The 22,296-nt window shown below is 35.7% G+C and overlaps 1 protein-coding gene across 1 annotated transcript in view; it reads right to left on the reverse strand.

Annotated features, from left to right (window-relative positions):
* The window catches only part of NAT1 (N-acetyltransferase 1), a 321,119-nt gene that overhangs the window by 222,385 nt on the left and 76,438 nt on the right, over positions 1–22,296 (reverse strand). The window contains exon 7 of the mRNA XM_090388830.1: positions 4,659–4,854. Coding sequence (XP_090244956.1) covers positions 4,659–4,854 — 196 coding nt within the window. The remainder of the gene's footprint in view (positions 1–4,658; positions 4,855–22,296) is intronic.

Raw genomic sequence — 22,296 nt, forward strand, 5'->3', positions numbered from 1 at the left:
ACTGAAATACTGACCAATGTTCACTACACTAGCTGTGACTTGTAGTGCACCTTTTCAGCATGGATTATGTGGTGATCCAGAAGTTACAAAATATGTGCTTAGACAAAAAGAACATAAACTTAATGCATTGAAGCATGTCTTGGCACAGCCTTGTGTGCTGAAAAATTGCCCATTAATAACAAAATCTTCCTCTTTTTTGCTTTCATTCGGCATTACAACAACAAAATCATTCCAATCAACTGGAAAATGTCACCTGTCATCCAAACCTTTGTATTACAGCAATATTTAGAAGGAAATGTTATACATTTTTTAAATAATTTAAACTTTGCAATGACCAATGGCTTTCACATCTTTGCAAGTTGAATTTGTGCATGACATCACAATAATCCTTTCTTTGGGATTTTTGCCATCTGTACACCTTTTGTCCTTAAACGCAAGTGGTTTACGACGCATTAACTTATAAAATAAGATTGTTTCATTTGTGCTGTACACGTTTTCCAAATAGTACCGCCAAATGACGTTTGATTGCACCTCTACCCGTGACTAATTCTTTACCATAAATTGCTTTATGGCAGATGCTGTATCATTTTCTAAATCTGTGTGACAAACCTGTACTAGACTACCTTAAATTCGGTTAGGCCAAACAAGCATGTGAAAGATCATGCACAGAAAGGGACCACTCACTGCAATGGTTCCTTTCCATGCATAAAATATTCTTAGATCTTGTGTCTACTCCACTCATAACATTGCGTTGTCAACTTCTTTACTGTATGCAGAACAAATTTAATTCCATGGTCCAGATGCATAGAATTTGTTTTTTTCAATTTTCTATCTTGGAGACACATACACAGTATCCATGTAGTGATTTCATACTATTTTCTAGCAATTTCACTTCCCACCCCCTCACCCACCCACTTACCTGTCTCTTCTAGAAATGTTTCTTTTCATCAAGGAAAACTGCCTGCACTTATTTTCCTCCTCCATACTAAAAACAAAAATTATCAATTTTCCACAAGCCAAACTCAGTTAAACAATAACATGTATTGTAACCAGTAAATTGGAATGGCATTGAAAGAACTTGGTTAACCCCACCCCCCTGCTTTTTGAACAGCAGACCTCATTCAAAATTTTGCCAGCCAATTAGACCATTTTCTCAAAAAAGGAACAGCACATAACCAAAACTAGTACAACTGAAAAAATAAACAAACATAATTTAACTAATACTTGTGCCTCATCTATCAGTTCCACAAAATAAGGATTTTTATTTTAACAAATTTTATTATAATAATTATATTTTTCCACAAGATGAATTTTCACTGCCCTAAACTATAATTTCATTATAATGATATTCATTAAAATTAAACATTTTTACATAAAATTAAATAAGAAATTGACAAGGGATAGGAAGTGATTTTGTCATTAAATAGTTCATTACTTTGGCATTTGTTATACCAACACTTCATGTGCAAGGAAACAGCATTCCAAGTATGATCTCCTCATCTGCACATGCAAATGTTTGATTAATCATCAATACAATACTATGGGCTCTCCTTGCCACCAGTCTACGCTACACAGAGAACTTCAACTCTGCCTGTACTGTAATCTCCAAATCCTATTCTTCCTCAATTGTTTTAAAGTCAACCTAATCATGCATAAGCTATTTTGAGACTGCTATTCCCCAAATAAGACCTTGCATTTGGGTAATAGCAGTTGACTTTAATCCAGAAAACAAGCTCTCAAAAATTTAGCTATGAATAAGCAAATCAATAGCTACTAACACACTTTGCACATTCTCTTTGTTCATCTACTATTTCATAATAATTTTATTTTTCTTCTATAGGAGATTAAAATTTTGTTTTCACCCATAATTTTCAAATTATGGATGTGTCCCTGGATGTGTGATGTATCTGAATATTACAAATCATATTACATTACAGAGTTATATCAAAATGCATACAGGGAGGGAAAATCTCCTTTTCACAAACTAATTCTATGATTTATATCTTTGCTGTTATCATTTTACACTTTCAGCCATTTCTTTTTCACTTACCATGTGGTGATAGTTTCTTTATACAAACACACAAAGATGCTTCTCACATTATTTGTGATCAATGGGGTTTGACAGAAGTGCTGTTTCACTAGATTCCTATCCCATACCCCTCACCCAACCTTAAGTTGATCTAACTCAATAATGCTCAAAAAAAAAAGCCTTGAAATTTGTGATCAGTGTCCCATAAACAAGTTAGTCATTTACTCAATTTATTCTTACTTGTTTAGTTGGTGTTCCTTAACAATTTGGTGGGGGATGTAAAAAAAAAATCTAAGAGCAAGTACTTGGACTCTATTCACTAATCAGTTTTTTTGGGAGAAAAGGACAAGAATTTAAAACGGGACATTTCAACAAAATTTATTCTTAATTCTGACACTAATACTGCATAATATGAACAAATATCAGTCTCATGTTATAAAAAAGCTTCCTGGCAGTGAAAGCTCAGAGTAGCAAAGCCAGTAAAACCAAACTCTATAAAAAAAACGAGCACAGGATGAATATGCAGTGCACTTTTTGCATAAATCAAGAGCTGTAAAGAATTTTTTTACAGTTGTACTTTCCCCAATTAAAAAAAATAATAAAAAAAATAAAAGTGAATACAATAATGGAGGAATAGTAAAATTTAAACTCGTGTAATTCTAATTTTCTTAAAAATTTTCTAGGCTTCTTATGTAAAGTTGACACCAGCAACTTAAAACCACACCAGAGTTACACCAACAAATCCACAAACGGGTTAAAACACCAGTTAAATTAGTAAGTAATCATTTAATGTAAAATAAAAAATAAAATGTATAACTGAATTCAAATAAAACTGTATTCTTACTTCTGAGTATACATAAAAATATTAAAATTGAAAAATGAAAGTAATAAAACACATTGTGATAGCAGCTTCTGGGAGCATATCTTGCTTTTTGTCAGCCAAACTTTCAAATATAGGTAGTTTCCCACTTTACGAGTTAATTTGTTCCTATCGAGCGCTCGTAAAGAAGGAGTTTATTTCCCATGGATGCAATGTTCAAAACAAGAGTTACGTTCACAACAATGAAATTTGACCATAGTAATGTTAAATAAAGGTCAACAAATCAAGTTTACACATAAACAATGATTTATTTATCCAAAGAAATGAAAACATAGCCTTTAAAATCAAGCAAATTATAATAATAAAGAAATTATTTATGTCATACAAATGTTAGAAAGGATGTTTATTCTTCATCAACTAAATGCACACTCATTGATGGTTCATCACTCGCTGCTGGTTCGGCACTCGGTTTGTTGGAAGCGCAAGGAGTAGTCTTCTTCAGAAATGCTTCAAGAGTCATTTGTTTTCTAGACAGTCTTCTCTTTTCTTTATAAATTTCAGGATAACATGCTTAAGCATTTTTTAAATCTGTAGCAACTTTTCTAGTGCGCTCGAACTTTGAATCTTGTGACTCAAAAATCTCAATTGCTTTTTCTATGTGTTGAAAAGCTTCGTCAAGCCCCACGAGAGTGAAGAAACAAACAGGAGTTTCAGTAGTTAAATTTTCAACTTCTTGACATTTTACCACTTCAAGGAGGTCTTCATTTGTGAAATCTCCATTGTGTGCTTGAAGCAGACCAGTGCCATCAGTTGTAGAAACCTTAAGCTGCAATTGGTTAGCAATATTAAACTGCTTCTGTTTCATTTTGTACAATCTCTGCTGGTTCTTGAAATCCTTCAAAATTATCAATAAACCAAGGAAGATTTATTCCAAATATCCTTCAAATTTATTCCCCTTAATAAGCTGGATAAATTTGAAATAAGACAAGACAGCAAAATGAAGAGCCACACAATCATTCTTTGTAATGTCAGCATGGTAACTGCTCTATGTTATGTGAGTCAGTGAGACTCTTCTGCCCGAACAAATGCATGCACAGTAGTACTGTATTGTATAGCTATGTGCATGGTTTGAAATGAAGTATTTGTGAATGTTTAGCATTTATTTATTGCAATTAACATTCATATTTTTGATTTTGTTAACACTTGGTACTTGAAAAAAAGAAACTCAAAGCAAAAACTCATAAACGGGGAACTGCCTGTATATCACAAATACAGAAATAAAACAACTGGGAAACGAGACATGAAACACTATTTTATATCTTGTATTTCATTTTAACAGTTTTATTTGTATTCCATTATATATTTTATTTTACATTTTATATTAAATTCTTATTTAATCATTTAGTTCGTATTTTAAAGAACTTGTGTAAAAGCAATTTGCTTATTTTAGTCCAGACCTATATTAAGTTGTTATATTTGGTTTTTAGGAGCATTAGCAACTAAGGCCATATTGCTCTGGGGATATGCAATGTTCATTTCCTGACCTTTCCGCATCCTCCCTATTTGGTGGCTCACGGGCTCGAACCCCAGTCTAATCAAGAAGCATGTGCTACGCACTGCTGCTGCCCACCTGGCTACGGAGGCACCCTTATATTGAGTACATAAATTAATCTAAATAGTTTTAGGTTAATTTAAGGAACAGATTTTACAAGACAAAGCAATATATTTAAGGTTCACAACATGCTGTTAAATTCAAGAATTACAGACAGAGGGTTGGAGAGTATTCTTTAACGTACAAAGGAAACTTACCTATTGGCATAGGACTGAAAACATCATCTAATCCACTGCGAATTTTTCCTATTCCCAAAATATTGGCTGGTATAGTAATGTTACAACCCATGAAAGGGGGAGGTGGAATATATATGCCATAATCTCGAGAAGCTTCTTCTCTAACTTGTTTGATAGTTTTGGGGCCATGATCTGATAGAACTCTCCTAGGCACCCACTGAAACAAAAGAGGTTCAAATTAGGGGTGCAAATCAGAAATGCTCAGTACGGAGAAAAAATTAGCAAAGAACATGAAATATGAAAATTTTGCTTAAACATATTCCATTTAAATTATGGAAAACTGACATGAAAATAAACATACTAAGACTTACTTTTTTTTTTTTTTTTCCCCATAAAATAAAAAAACCCTTTAAACAGTATAGGTCATCATTATATAATAAATCCCTGAGTGACTATGCCTCTCAGAAGTTATCAGTAACATAATACAGGAACTGCCAAACAGCAAGTTACTTTGAGTATCATACCAGTGACATATAGTAAGGTCAGAATGAACATACTGTGCGCATGATTACTTTCTTGGTTCAGACACTAAATTACTGCAATTAGTTATAAGTGACTCTTTTTAAACTACTTATTCTGATTAAATTAAACCATATGGTTTTGACCAAGAATTACATGCAGCTGAATCACACAAAAATGTGTAAATCAACAGGGATTTTCCATTAAATTAACATTCTCTAAATTAAATCAGAATTATTACATTCCATAATAATAAAATTATGAAATAATTTTATTATTATGGAATGTCTATTTTTCAGGTGCTGATCAGACAAAAGAATTCCAACTACCAAAAACAGGGTTTTGTTCCCTTACTTACTTAGCCTGTCTCTTCTGCAAACAGAGGCCTCATACTCCCCACTGAAAAGACCAAATACCATCAGAAAAATTTCAGGGATAGATTAAGCTTTATGCTATTCAAACTTTGGGATAGATTAATTAAATTTTAAAGTCCTTATTAGTACATAGTCTTCTGTTTGTACAATAAATTATTTTATCTATATTCTAAAAAACCAAAGCTAGCTTAAAGCCAAAAAAATATATATTAAATTAAATGTATAAATATTTCTTGAAGCTATGAAGATCCTCCTTAAAGACAAGATGACTGAATATTAAACTTAAATAAAGGTGTTTTTTTTAATATAATATTACACCACAACATATTACATCATTTCTGAAATCTTAATCTGACCCACTGAAACAACCAACAGTAAACTTCAAGAAGGATGTAAAGCTGCTGGAACGAGTACGTACAGAGAAGGGCAACAAGATTAGTGAATGGAACAAAGGGTTGCTTTTACGAAGAAAGGCTTAAGTTCTGCAAATTACAGTGTCTGGAGACTAGGCACCTGCGAGGTGATCTGATAGAGGTGTATAAAGCCTTGAATGGTTTGAGCATGCTCAATGCCGATGGGATTCTTCCTCTTGCTCAATAATCACCTCAGAGGGCATAAATTCAGATTGAGGAAAGACAGATGTAGGATAGATGTGTGGAAATTTGCCTTTAGCCAGCGGGTAGTTGGTTGGTGGAACAGACTTCCATCCTTTGTTGTGGAAGTTGATAGCCTAAATAAATTTAAGGCTCAGCTGGACAGGTATTTCAAACGAACGGAAGGATGAAGGGGAAGTAGGTTTTTTTTTTTTTTTTTTTTTTTTTTTGCTGATGCTGCATAAGCTTGCTTTCTTGCATCATATGCCTCTACTAATGCTAATGCTAACCTAACATAACCTTTTTATAAAAATACTGGTACATCAAGAGCAACCAATAGTTAATGTGATTTTAATACAGGTAGGGCTACCTCTAGTCTGTAATATAGCAATCTTTGAGGAACATTTTCCATTTATAATTGAAAAGGTGGTGTTAACTTCTCCTCCATGGAAAGATGTGCTTGAACTCATCCATGGAGGTGAAGTTAACACCACTTTTTCAATTATAAATTGATGAAAAATATTCTACAAAGAGCATATAATGTTACAGACCAGAGGTAGCCCAACTCATTAAAATTTCATCTGTTAGCTCTTGTTGCCCTTAGTAAATCAGTATTTGCATCAAATGGCTTTAATCAGAGCTCTGAGCAGGCCAGTGTATGCATGTCATGTTATATTGTTTGTTGTTTTTGTTTGTAGGCTTTACGGCACAAGAGCAGCAAGGCCATAATGCACCATCGCATTATATTCTCAAAGATGGAGTTCTGTATAGGTAATTGGTCCTGTTGAAAAATGTATGATGTTGCATCACAATTACAGCATTCAAAAAACCATGCCTGAAAATGTCACAATACTGCTCCTTCTGTAAGGCACCAATCATATCACCTGTCCAAATAACCCATTCCCTCCCCATAGGGTATTCCTTAAAAATATAACATCAGTACACCCACCATCATGCACTAAAATACAGGATGAAAGGCTTGAGGTTTGCAGCTCATCATTCATGGAACCTTTTTAATGTAATACTGTGAGTATTGTATGCACCCTGAAAATTGTACTATACATTCTTGAATTATTCTTAAACAAACTTTAGGCATGGTTTTGCAATACTTGGGCTCATGATATTGAACCACAATATCTCTAGTATAATTTTTATAGACCTCAGTGGAAATTAATGCCTACAACTCTTGTATGCTAAATAACACTAGTGTTGTAAACAGCAAAAACATCAAGCAATGGACATTCTATGAGTTACAAATTTTAACATTCCCATGCCCCTTCAAAGTAAAGATTAAAACTGTCCTCTTAGGTTCAAGTAAATACAGCATTTCAAAATTGAAATTTTTGCCTTATTTTAAATTAATTTTATATCTTAAAACAAACATGTTCCACTGATTGGGACTGATTTCTAAATATTATGTTAAATTTTAAATTACAAGGACTCACTGACAAACATACATGTATTCCTGGAAGATGAACCATAACATTAATAAATTAAACTACGAATACATTTTCCTAAACAAACATAGAATAACAGAAATAGTATTACTATTCATATACCCAGTAATCCCAATCTGTTCAAAGCTCATACAGTAACCTATCATGAGGTACAGAGTCTAATGCTTTATTAAAAATCAAATATGTCAAAATTGTTCCCTAAATTCAACTCATGAGTAATTGTGTCAAAATAACCTACTAAATTAGTTAAGAATGATTTACCCTTAAGAAAGCCATGTTGTATGTTCTTCAGAATGCCATATCTATCTAAATGTCCCTGGATTGCACTCTTAATCACTGTCTCTAAGGTTTTTTCTACCACTGAAGTCAGACTAACCAGTCTGTAGTTACCAACTTCACACAATCTGAACACAGTATTCCAAATATAACCTTATAACTGCCTTACAAGGCCATGTTGTGTGTTCTTCAGAATGCCATCTCTATCTAAATGTCCCTGGATTGCACTCAATCATTGCCTCTAAGATTTTTGGACTCCCTCGAGTCCAAAGATGCCCTCATAATTAACCTCAATGGCTCAATACACTTTCTCACAAGATCCCTCAAAACTACACGGTATATGCCATCAACTCTAAGAGCCTTACTTCCCTTTATGTCAAACGTTTTTCTAATAAACAATCATCTGTAATTATAAGTGGCCCAGCCTCACTTGCATAGCCTCTTCTGCGTATGAAGGGTCTTTCGTCAGTAAAGACTGATGCAAAGTACCTAATCAATTTATTCACAACATCAGCTGGGTTTTCTAAGCCTTTCCCAAACCCAGTGCACAATGGTCTGATCTGATCAGCTTTCTTTTTTGTTGTATTCACATACATGAAAAATTCCTTGTCTCCATTCTTTGCTACAGCCATGGCCTCCCTGACCTTATTTGTGGTACTATTACAGAGAAGACAGTTGAAGATACAAACCTCTCAGACAACTTATCATAAATCCTCTGGACAAAAGGGTATATGATAAACAAATTTCTTAACAAATTTCAAGAATGTCTACAAGATAATTATGAGAGTATCAAATGCAGGGGTGGGGAAAATCTCCAAGTTATGGACAGCCTAAAATTCTGTAACTGTAATAACTGATATGAGAAAAAAGTATTCTGCAGCTAAACATGGAGAAAACTACCCAAGTTCAAGTGGCCCTGGATATCACTTTATTTTTTAATAATTAAACAAATTTAACTTCCAGTGAATGGGAGTGTAGTACTGCTTTTTCTTAGCAATATCAAATATGGCATTTGAATTCCCTTTCGACAAAAAAAAAAAAGGAAAGAAGGTTGTGATATAAAGGTTCCACTTTATATCACAAACTAGAAACACAGACCATTCTGAACTTAAAAAAAAAAAAAAAAAAAAAAGCTGTGCATCTAAACTGATATGTGGTATCAATCAGGGCAAGGGCAGTAAAGCCATCAATTACTTGAAAAGATTTGCGAACAAACTTGAACTTACTTAGTTGACTTGGCAGAAATCTTTTGATTTTATTAGTGTGGTTTTCCCAATACAAATGAGACGATAAGATGAAAAGTCTAGAGTTATTTCACAGGACATGATATTGTTAGTTCAACTGTGAGTTGTTCATTCTCTGGGCTCTTAAAATCTTTCCACATTAGATATTAATCCACTTCTAACCAACAGAATAGTTGAAGCAGCTGCAGCTTTTAAAAATTCTTCAATTTTTAGAAAAATCTTCAGTTACTATCCTTAACCGTAACTACTAGAAGAGAAAGAATCCTGATTCACGATGGAGAGAACACAGTACAAACAAAAATTGGGTGGCTTAATTCAGAAGAGGTCAACAGAGTCACCAAAAATGAACTCAAGTCTGAAAGTAATTATGTCAACACAGAAAACATTGTGCAGTTCACGAACTGCTTTCAAAAGTCCACTGATTTTATTGCCAATACAAAGAAATACACTTAACACATTCTGTGAATTAGTTCATTTATACTGTTCACAAAGAACTGAGCATGGAAAAAATTTATACAAAACAGATATTAAAAAAATTGCAGGTGCACCATAAGCAGAGAGCAAATCGTGCAAAGACAATTCTTGGGCAATTTTCCCAGGATTCATTACTATAATGCAGAGACTAATCAGCAGCCCATGGAGGGGGAAAAATTAAGTAATACTACCTTCTTGTGACAAGAAGGGTAGTATCAGTTATCAAGGTGGTGACATTAGTTTTTTGAGACAAAGAAGGGGTAAGACTCATTGAATACCTTCAAAATGGTAAATTCATTACAAGTGAATATTTATCTTTCCTGCTATTAAAATTTAACAAAGAATTAGTGAATGTCATGGGAAGCATATAAAATGTCCAAAATTTCTCTTCAAAAATAATAATGCTCTCAATCACAAGGCTCAGGTAATCATGGAGACAATATTTTAGATTATGAAATGGTCCACCCACCTTATAGGGCAGTGATGGTGAAACAATGGTATGCATGCTAGGAAGAACAATGAACTGCCAGGGTAAGACAACTACGCATTCTCGCTCGCTCTGTGTATCAGTTAGGGTTAATATGGGGGTTCTAAATACACTACATGCAATAAATTCTGCCTAATTTACATACAGATCTGGAAACTATTATAATTATTCTTATTACTCGATCACATTTACAATAAAAAAAACACATCTCACTGTAATACAAATTAAATGACACTGAAAAGCAAGTAAACTAATTTTATTCACATAATTTAATTCTCCTTGAAATATGGAAACCTTCCTATCTGTTATACATACATTAACCTATATATAATAACACATCTCTCTGTTCCACAGCTCAATTCAGTCAAGTTTTGATTTGTATGTCAAAACCAATGACGTTTCAGTTATACTCCTCTAGCTCAGCAGCATTTTATTTCTCTCCCTACTTCAATAGTGAATAATTTTTGCAAACAGCAATTAAATATTATATACAAAGTTATTATTATATTAATAACCACCCTTATACCAAATGAAAATTAATTCTATAGTTTATTATGCTGTTTGCCTACATTACTATACATTAATATGACGTTTTAGGTATCTTACCGATACCCATCATCAGACAAAGCTGTTGGGGGAACAGAAAAATAGAGTACAAATTTGAATATTTTAAAATATTACAATTACAGTTACCAATTTACAATATTACTATTACAATTATCAATATTAGATAGTATGAATCAGAGCTGTAATGCTCAATACGGTCTACATTGATATTAATATTTGTAAAATAATTAAGTTTACCTCAATATAGTAATGCAGGACACTTCCGTATAATACTCTCCAGAAATTAAAACGAAAAAAATCGAAAAACTTACATTAGAATAACAAATAATTAAAAACCAATGAACACAATTAAAATCAATTTAACACAATTAAAAATTAATTTAACGCAATTAAAAATATTAAAAAGAATCTAACAAAAATATTCAAAACGATTCTCCTTCCTGAAGCTGACAAAAGTCCACTGTATGTGACCGTATGTCGTGATCACAGGAATGAAAATTTCCTTCCTGAAGTGTTGTCAGCTTCAGGAAGGAAAATCATTTTGAATATTTTCATTAGATTCTTTTTAATATTTTTAATTGTGTTAAACTGATTTTAATTATTTGTTACTCTAATGTAAGTTTTTCGATTTTTCGCTTTAATTTCTGGAGAGTATCATACGGAAGTGTTCTACGTACTATACTGAGGTAAACTCCTCTTAATTATTTTACAAAAATTATCAATATTATAATTACAATTTATGGTTGTAAAGTATTAAATTAAGTTACCATTACAATAGAAAACAGGAAATCTAAGACGATTACAAAGAGATTAAATTATTACCTGCTGACAGACTCCTTTTGCCGATGCTCCCAGAAACTGGGTGTACATACAAGCAATTGGCCTGCCAGTAGTTAATTTATAGGAGAGGGATTAACTCTGTTAGCCAATGGAACAGTGCCAAGATTTTATCCTGGATCTGGGGTTCTTAGAAGCCTGGGGTGATCTTTGCTCCCATACTCTTTACATCAGAGTTGGTGTGCAGGCTGGTTCAGGATCATACTGATACCTGTCATTAGACCATGATGCTGGTGCCTAATTTTTATGTGGTACAAGGTGGCCAGTGAGACTGAAGGGTTTGAAAAAGTCATAAACTGTTCATTTTCAATCTTTTTTTATTTTCTTTTTTTAAAGGTTATAGAGGATCCCTTGGAGATTAAAATGGTTACGTATGATGTCCAGCAACGAGTAAAACTCATTGGGTTTTTCTATTCCAGTGAAAGATCTATTATTGAAACTCAGAGAAAATACTGGCAACATTTTAAAGTAAGCGTATCTCCTAGCGATAACATGATTCGGAACCTAATCGCCCGGTTTGAAAGAACTGGATCAGTCAGCAATCTTCCAGGAAGAGGTCCTCAGCGCACTGACGCAGCGGTGGAAGCTGTACGGCAGAGTGTCCTTGAGGATCCATCTGCCTCTACCTGTCGTCGCTCTGCTCAACTAGGCATTGCCAGAACATCTGAAACTAGATTTAAAGATGTTTCCATACAAGATCCAAATGGTCTAAGCTTTACTACCCCAAGATACTGAGCAGCGCCTGCAGTACGCCAATCGATTTCAACACCTAGCCAGAGATAACAACAGCTTTTTGAACAACTTGATAATGAGTGATGAGGTCCATTTTCATTTAAATGGGTACATCAACAAACAAAACTGCAGATTTTGGGGTACTGAGAATCCCAGGGAATTATGTCAGCATCAATTGCATCCCCAAAAAATGCACTATTTGGTGCGGTGTTATGGCTGAAAGAGTTATCAGCCCCTATTTCTTTGAAAATGAGGAAGGTCAGCCAGAAAGAATCAACGAGGCCCTGTATAGGACAATGCTTGGAAATTTTTTACGCCCAGCGGTCGAAGATAATCAGGAGGTATAGTTCCAACAGGATGGAGCTACTGCGCACACTGCCAGGACGACGATGGACCTCCTACTAGAAATTTTTGGTGAAGTAATAATTTCAAAAAATGCTGAAATTGTTTGGCTTCCGTGTTCACCTGATTGATGGCTCCAGACTTCTTTTTGTGGGGCTACTTGAAAGAACGGGTTTATATAAATAAACATCGAACAATTCAAGAACTTAAGGAGAACATTCGAGCCAAAATCAGACATTTATGACCTGAAACCTTGTGAACGGTCATGGAAAATTGTGGTCATTTGAGGGATGTTGTTTTTCACACATATTACTAAAAAAAATCAATTAATTATATTTCCAAATATAAATAATAAAAAATTAAAAAAACGTGTTTGTAAAAGTTATTTTTGTTTTATATCATTCAGTCTTTCAGTGGCCACCCTGTATAAGAGTGGTTTTAGTATCATAATAAGCTTAATGGAAAACAACCACGTAGCATCCTTCCCTAACTATATTATATACACTGTTTTTTAACCATCTATTTTGTGGCTGCAGTATAAGCTTCTGAGTAAATAAACCATTCTTGAATTAAAAAACAACAAACTGTATTGCAGACAGGAAAATGAGTCAATTCAAGAAATTCAATCACACAAGACAGACTTCCGAAAATTCGGAAGACTTCCGAAGATTCATAAAAACAAAGACTTGCGATCAGTGTTAGCACAACAGATAAAGTGTGGTTGCAGATGGAGATTATATCGAAGAATATTGATAATGTAAATATTAACTGAATCAAATTTTTTTGCAACACTCACTGAAATTTTTGAACAATTGTAGAGGGAATACATTCTGATATATGGGAGAGTAAACATTTGAAATAAAGATGTATATATTAAATCACTCTGAACTGTTAAAAAGAATTTAATTTGATTATTTCTCATTCATTCATTGCCATTTACTTAAGTGAACTTTTTTTACTAATACCTGTTCCCTATTGACTAAGAATTTGTTTTAATTTTACCAAGTGATAAACTGTGATAATGTTGAGCATGACTCCGTATACAGTAGTGTACTTTGTGTGTGAAGTGACTATAATCATGATAATGAATTGTAATCATTGTGGGTGACAGTGAAATAACATAAAGAACAGTGTTTAATTGTATACCAGTTGTTTTTAATCAGAACCCCGTTTCATAAGAATATTGTTTAACCTTGGCGTTTGACATTATTTTAAAGTATTTCATCCTCCTCAGAAAAAGGCTGCAGGAGGAAAGAGGTTAGGCTACACTATCAGATTTTTATTTATTTATTTATTTTTGTTTAGTTGTTGGCGCACCAGCTTCTGTAGCCATAATGCACCTCCCAAGGTTTTTGCATTTTTACTGTGATCCAAGCCCAAGGCAGGATTCGAACCCACGACCTTTGGGTTGCCAGGCAGGCACTTTACCCACCTGGCTAGCCTACACACTATCAGATATAAACTAACATAATATATCACGCTAAAAATCGTGATAACAGAGATGCAGAAAAGTTTTTTGGGCCACTGCCTAAGGAAAAAATGATATGCGTCTGGCAGAAGTAAGAAAAAGAACTTCAAGCTGCTGAAAAAAAAAAAAATAAATAAATAAATAAACATAACCTTCATCGTCCCGACCCACACTGATCAGAACTTGAAGGTGTAAAAAAAAGTGGGTAGTAGATGAAAGGAATTTAGGAAGAAGTGTTTCTACCAAAATGATTATGTATAAGGCTAGGATATTAGCAGAATATCCACCTAGATGCGTTTCGGAGGCAGCGGTGCCCACTGAGAATAAATAACAGTAGTCTACTCTACAAGAGAAGCGTTATTTATTCAAAGTAGTGCAATACCTGGTATCTCATTGTGAAGATAGCCACAATATGAGATGTAATCAAACGATGCCGTTACACTACTTATGTAGTTAAATTTATGGGTAAACTACGGTGTACTTAAACCTAAATTATATAATTAATTTCAACCCTTGTGCATTTAGTCTTCAAAATATTATCTTTATATTTTATAAACTTAGTGTCATTGTTAACTTGAGCCATATTTTTTTTGAAATAACAGGACAGAATGGTACACTCTGTTGTAAGCGTATTATATAATCTGTTTTTTGCATAACATTACATTATTCAATTCAGAATTTGTTTTGCATCCTCCAAAATAGAAAAATTGACCAACGAATGCCTTCAACTTAGAAACACAAAACAATGGTACCCCACATAATTCGCTGCCTTGGTGCAAAATCTGAACTAAAGTATAAAATGTCATGAGTTTAAGAGGAGTATCTTATATACTAATTTTCAGAAGTTTGTTGTCACACAAGTTTTTGCATCTTTATTACCAGGTACAGCATTCTGGTCTCTTGAGAAAGCTATTGGCCACAACTCTTGTCCATCTCTGCTCCCACCTCTGTCAAAACCAGGTGGTTCTACTGATACTTCAGCCAAGGATGAAGCTGACCTGCTAACATCCCATTTTTCTTCCAACTCATGTATTAATGATCTTGGTAAAACACCTCCCACCATTCCCAACACACTCCATTCAATGCCTCCTGTGGCCTTTCATCAAAACAATGTCAGAAAGATTTTGAAGAATCGTAATGCTAAGAAAGCTCCAGGTCCTGATGGTATTTCTCCACTTCTTCTCGAAACCTGTGCACTTGAACTTACTCCTGTTCTTTGCCACCTTTTTTTCACTTTCTTATTCCAAAGGTGTTTTTCCTGCTGCTTGGAAATTTGCTCATATCCAACCAGTTCCTAAAAAGGGTGAAAAATGCAACCTCCCCATCCAATTATCATCCCATTGCACTTCTACTTTTTCTAAAGTAATGGAGAAATCTATTAAACGGCAATTCTTAAACTGAGTTTTTCGTAATTGGTTATCCAGTTTTCTCTCTGACTGCTCCCCGAGGGTGAGGGTAGATGGCTGTCTTCTAACTTCTCAACTAATTCTGGTGTCCCCCAAGGTTCAGTTCTTTCCCCCAAATTTTGTATATTGATGACCTTCGATTGACCGGAAATCCTATCCATAGTTTTGCTGATGATAGCACATTGCTTTCCACTTTCCAGTTTGAGAAACTTTACCCTGCTCAATCAGCTTCAACTTCTCGAATATCCACTACCAATTCCTTAAATGCCGATCTCCAGGTAAATCTCCAGTGGGGCAAAGACAACTTAGCTGATGTCATTCCTCCTAAAACTCAGTCCTGTCTTATATCTCACAAAAAGGATTCTTCTGAACCTGTGCTCATCTTTGGTGACACTCCGATTTCCAGGCAAGATGATATATCTTGCCTGGAATAATTGCTTGAGGGGGCATAAATTCAAATCGAGGAAAGACAGTTGTATGATAGATGTGTGGAGTTTTGCCTTTAGCCAGCGGGTGGTTGATTGCTGAAACAAACTTCCATCTGTCGTAGAAGTTGATAGCTTAAACAGATTCAAGGCAGAACTAGACAAACATTTGGAGCGATGAGTGAAATGAGAAGGGGGGGGGTGTTTTTTTGGCTGAGGCTATATAAGCTTGCTTTCTTGCATCATGTGCTCTTGCTAATGCTAATCTCTTTTGGGGATTACCCTGTCTTCTGATCTCCCTTGGCACAAGCACATTACAAATATTGCTTCCTCTGCATCTAAAAAACTTGGTTTTTTTCTCTTTCACTCTCAGCATTACTTTTCTTCCAAACAGCTGTTCACTTTGTACAAATCGCAAACCACCCTACCATGGAATATTGTTCCCACATCTGGGGCGGTGGGCTCCAGGTACCAAGCATATTTCAAGGCCAAGCAATATTCTTGTGATTCCTAAAGTGCTCTTGATAAGCGATTGAAATTACATTTTATGTTTCTGCATTTCTTTCAATAGTCTTATTTTAAAAATAGTTCCATACTTGAAAAGCCACAAGTTACAACACAGAAAGGAAATATACCTTTCTTTATTTTTTCCTATATTTCTACTTTTACTAATTAACTAACACTTCAACTGGTTGGCCTCAGAGCGGCACTGCTCCTGCCTCACCACCGGTAGTGAGGCAAAGTTATCCTCCAGGGCTCAAAGGAGTAACCATGGATAGAAACAACTATCCACCTCTAGAGCCTTAAAACTCTAGGCCAGACAAACAAACCTAATGATGATGACTTGAACCAACCGAAAAGGCTCTGAAGAGAAGTGCAGTGCAATGAGATGCCAATCTCTCTCTCTCTCTCTCTCTCTCTCTCTCTCTCCCTCCCTCCCCAACCCAACCCACCTGTCGGCAAGTTATTACCATTTGTTATCCAAAGATATTTGGAATCCATTGCTGGTTTCCATTTAACCAGTCGTTTAACCAGTTTTGGAATCCAAAACTGGTTAAACGACTGCAATCCGGAGACCCGATTAAAACAGCTACCTCAAAACATTCAGAGTGGCTGCTCAAAACAACAACATTTGCCAGGCTACCAGTATCTATCACTCCCCACAATATGTTAAATTCGTCCAAAGGTGTGGGACCTGATTACAGTTCCCACATGACAAAGAAAAATTGAAAACTACTAAAGTTTTCAATTTTTGCTAATGTATGGTAGGAAACTTACCAACAAGAAACCTGAATCGTCCATCAACAGTATGGAAGTAGAATTACTTTTTATTTGCTTAGGAACTGAGCAACTAAAAAGTAATTAGTACAAAACGTATAATGACCAAAAAAGATGGAAATCTTGTTCCAACTCGAATCATAATTTTAACCTCTAGCCTCCCAGATTTGGCATCCTCAGTAAAAGCTGGCTATTTAAAATGCAGAATTCGGCCTTACATCCCTAATTCCATTCATTGTTTTAAATGCCACAAATATGGACACTCCCAACAAGGCATGCAGAGGTGATGCCATTTGTCCTATTTGTGATTCCAAGGAGCATACACAAGCAGACTCTTCAGCCTCAAGTCCCATTTCCCCAACTGCAAAGAAAGTCACCCAGCCTTTTTCAAATCTTGTGAAATATGGAAAACAGGGAAGAAAATCCAAAAATATAAAATAGAGCACAAAGTCACAATACCTTGAGGCATGCAGACAGGTTATGTTGACCATACCTGGTCACTAACATGCATCTCACACTAGAAGCATTCATTCAACAGCAACTCAAACAGATATCAACACCTCCCAGCACATCTCTAGCTAACTGGGTTAAAAATACATTATAACACTCTGGAAAAAATACACATAACACTGAAACCAGTGAAGTGACCAACACTCCAATCAGTATCCCAACTGATACTCAAGTGGTCCCACATGACAAAGAAAAATTGAAAACTACTGAAGACAACAAGAAACTTGAATTGTCCATCGATAGTATGGAAGTAGATGTACACGCAGGATATGAGGAACCCATACTAGAACTTCACACAAACAACACTATGGATACCGGACGCTCCACCTTCTCCCCCCCACCCCCAAAATGCTCCCCACACAGAAAACAGATGAATCATCCTCAGCTAAACCTAAATGAATCACAGCATCTTACAATGGAATTGCAGAGACCTTCGTTGCAACACTGGCAATATTCAATACTTAATTAATCAATATTCTCCAGTTGGCCTTTGTTTACAGGAAGCTTACCTAACCTCACAAATTTCTCCTTCGATAAAGAACTATTGCCTTTATCAAAGAGATCGAAATACAGCTAGTGCTGCCCTGGTGGTGTGGCAATCGTAGTAAATTCGAAGATCCCAACTAACATATCCCACTTCAAACTGAAATAGAAGCTGTTGCTGTTTGTATAACTCTCCATAGTGCAATAACATTTGTCTCAATCTACCTACCACCAAACCATACTTACTCTTTAAAAAATCTTGAAGACCTCTTTATACAGATACCTCCACCTCTCTATATATTAGGGGACTTTAAAGGGCACCACCCCTTATGGGGCTCTCCTAAATTAGATAGAAGGGGTCAACTAATTGAAAGCTTTTTACAGGCACTAAATCTCACTATACTCAATACTGGTGCACCGACACATGTACAGCTTTCAACAGGACAAACCTCAGCAATAAATCTCTCAATATGTTCACCAGTACTGGTCCCGACCATAGAGTGGTATGTAATAAATGATCCCATGGGCAGTAACCACTTCCCAATAGTATGCAACTTTTTGAAAGCACAGACTCCTTCAACTCAACCCTGCAGAAAATGGAAATTTGTCTGAGCGGACTGGGCAAAATTTCAGTCATCAATCACCCTTGATGAGGAAAAAATCTGCCTCAGCATATGTATAATGTGACATATTACATCACATTGCATCTTCCAAATGTAGCTAGACATAATACCACTATAAAATCCCCTGGGCCGAAAGCATTATAATTACTGGTGGAATGAGGAAGAGAGCAAAGAGAGCAAAAAATAAAGCCTGGAATTTATTTTGGCAATGTCCAAGCACAGCCAATCTCATTAATTATAAGAAATTAAGGGCAAAAGCATTTCATACAAAGGAAAGCCAAGAAAGAATCCTGGACCCATTTGGCATCCAGTTTTCGCAGAAACACTGATCCCAAAATTAATATAGAAAAAAACGAGACAGCTGTCTGGTAAGTTTCCTACCATACCTTCTCCAATCCTCTCCTGGAATAAGCAAGACCTATCTAATTCCGTAGATATAGCTAATGCTTTGGGCAATATTTTTGCTGAAATCTCAGCAGCATCAGCCTATACTACCTCATTCCAACGAATTAAAAACACTATAAAGAAAAGCATGGTATTAATTTTCAAACTGCCTGCCTTCTCCCATAACAAACCTGTGCAATATTCTCAACTTTTGCATGCCATTAGAACAGCCGGGCAAGATGGGATTTAGTGTCATGCTACAACATCTTGATGACAAAGCTTTGCGCCTCCTCCTGGTCTTTTACAATCGTATATTTTTAGAAAATGTTTTCCAGCTTCTTGGCAACACTACAGTTTTGGCATTCCTGAAGCCTGGAAAAGATTCATCCAGCCCCCCATAGCTCTCTCAAGCTGCCTCAGCAAAATCCTTGAGAAAATTATCCACAGAAGACTCGTCTGGATCATTAAGTCAGAACAGCTAATGAGTCATAGTCAATATGGCTTTCGTCAAAATAGGTCATGCTTGGATCTTACGGTCAAGGCTGAATTTGTCATCCGTAATGATGTTGTCAAACATGAACATCTAGTAATAGTTTCAATAGATATAGAGAAGGTTTTTGGCACTACCTGGTGGCAGGATATACTTAGTGATCTTTACTTTCTCAGACTACTGGGCAACCTTCCTATATTTGTTCAGAACTTGCTGCATACTAGATCATTTCAAGTTCGATACCAACATACCCTTTCCGCAACCCTCATTCAGGAAGAAGGTGTTCCACAGGGATCAGTACTGAGTGCCACTCTTTTTGCTCTTAGAATAGATTCTATCACTAAACAGCTTTGAAATACAGTTGAGACTTACCTTTTTATGCAGATGACCTTTCCATCTCCCGTCATTCTCAAAACATGATATCTAATGAAGGACAGCGTCAGATATCACTTAATAAAATGCAACAATGGGCAAGCCTCAATGGCTTTAGACTCTTGCAGCATAAAACAAAGTTGCTATCCATTTTTGTAAACAATGCAAACTTCATCCAGATCCTGAAATTCAAATTTCTAATGTCTCCATCCCGGTCACCAGTAACATCACATTTCTAGGATTAACCCTTGACAATAAGTTAAATTTCTTAGATCGTATTAAAAATGTACAGACATCCTGTCTAAAAAAAAGTTAAACATACTCAGAGCTTCATTTGCCCAAACATGGGGTGCAAGTCATAATTCCCTGCTTCAGTTACACAGGGCATTAATCACATCCCATCTCGATTGTGGTGCTCCCATCTATGATTCTGCCAGAAAGAGTGCATTACGCTGGCTTCATCCCATTTAACACAGTGCTTCGAGAATCTCAATTGGTGCATTTAGAAAAATGCACACGGTCTCTACACTGATGCTCATGAGCCCCTACAAACTTTACGCAGGAAAACCACTGTTATTGAAGTATGCTGTCAAGATAAAAAGTTGTGCCACTCATCCCGTTCAGTCATACCTTTTCAATCCATCATTACAAAACCTATATAGGAACAAACCTAGCATAGTAAAACAAGCTGGTCTTTGCTTTCTTGAACTGGCGCAGGTTTGGAATGTTTCATTCCATTCGGGTAGCAACTTATACTCAACCACGATGGGCTCCTCCTCCTCTTCTGACCTGTGACACTTACCTCTGTCAATGGCGAAAGAATATTTTGCAAGCATCAAATGTCAAACAACTTCATGCAGTTCACACTCAGAGATATGATTTTATCCCAATTTATATAGATGGCTCTGAATCTAATTCAAATGTTTGAGCAGCTGCAGTGTTTCCAAATACAATTGTATCAGTATCCCTTCCATCCCTTATGACTCATCTCTAACAGAGTCTGTCCACTCTGTCTCATAGATGTACCGTTTCTGGTGCATGCCTTTTCTACAGATACTTCCATGGGCACTGTTCTTCTGAATTGACCTCTATAATTCCTGCTCTATCTTTCGAAACAGTCCAAACATGTGCCGCCACCAGTCAACATCCATTTACTGTCCAACTTCAAACTCACAGAAACAACTTTTCATCTTCCTCGTTTATTTATTCATCTGCTGTTTTCTGGAACAAATTTCCTTCATACATATTTCCTGAAAATTACAGTCTAAAGAAGTTCAAGTCTAATGTCAACAAATATCTTCTTTCATCTTTCCAACCCATGCACAGTACTAAGTACTATAGGGTCTAATACCTCTTGTGTTTGGGGCTTTCATAAAAAAAAAAAATCTACACAGCACTGGCCTCAATATACTGAAATAAAAAAATTTGAATGCCATTATTTATTAGTATTAATGGTGGCAAAGAATGCAAGCATATATAGCACCAGGAAAAAAAAAAAAAAAAAATCCCATTTCACCGTGTGTGTGTAGTCTGAGCAAGAGGAAGAATCACATCAGTACTGAGCTTGCTTAATCCATTCAAATCCTTTACCACTTCAATCAGATCGCTTTGCAGATGCCTAATTTCCAGATGCTGCAATTTGCAGACCTGAAGCCTTTGGCAAAAGCATCCCTCTGTTCCCCTCACCAACGTCATTACTATCCTTCTTTGTACCCACTCTAGTAGCTCTACATCCTTCCTAAAATGAGACTCCCAGGCCTGTATGCAGTACTCAAAATGTAGCCTGATCTTTGCCTTATACAATGGAAAAATCACCACCTTATCCTTGCTGGCAAAATTCCATAAGCTGATCCCAGCAGCTTTTCTGCACTTCTTAAGAGAATTTCATATCTGACTGCACAATTACCAGAGTTATTTTTCATTTTCCACTATCCTGAATGTAGTACCACACAGTTTGACATTAATCTGGAATTACTGCTACTCGTATACAGTACTTTGCATTTGTCGACGTTAAACCTCAATCGCCATTTCTCAGCACAATTGGCCGAATTTCTAGATCCTGTTGCAGTAGCATACCATCATTACTGTCATTAACCACTCTGCCAACCTTCATATCATTTGCAAATCTATTTTTAAGCCTGATATACTTACATAAATATTATTAATAAATACAGAGGACAACAATGGGGCCAGTTCCGAACCCTGGGAATCTCACTTATAATATTAGTCCAAGAAGAGCAGTGTCAATTGATAACTCAGTCTTCTCACACTCAACCATCCCTTGATCCATAACAATAACTGGCCTTTAATGCCACACT

The sequence above is a fragment of the Mastigoproctus giganteus genome, chromosome 14 (genome assembly GCF_048544385.1).
Source record: "Mastigoproctus giganteus isolate SK-2022 chromosome 14, ASM4854438v1, whole genome shotgun sequence".
Taxonomy (NCBI): domain Eukaryota; kingdom Metazoa; phylum Arthropoda; class Arachnida; order Uropygi; family Thelyphonidae; genus Mastigoproctus; species Mastigoproctus giganteus.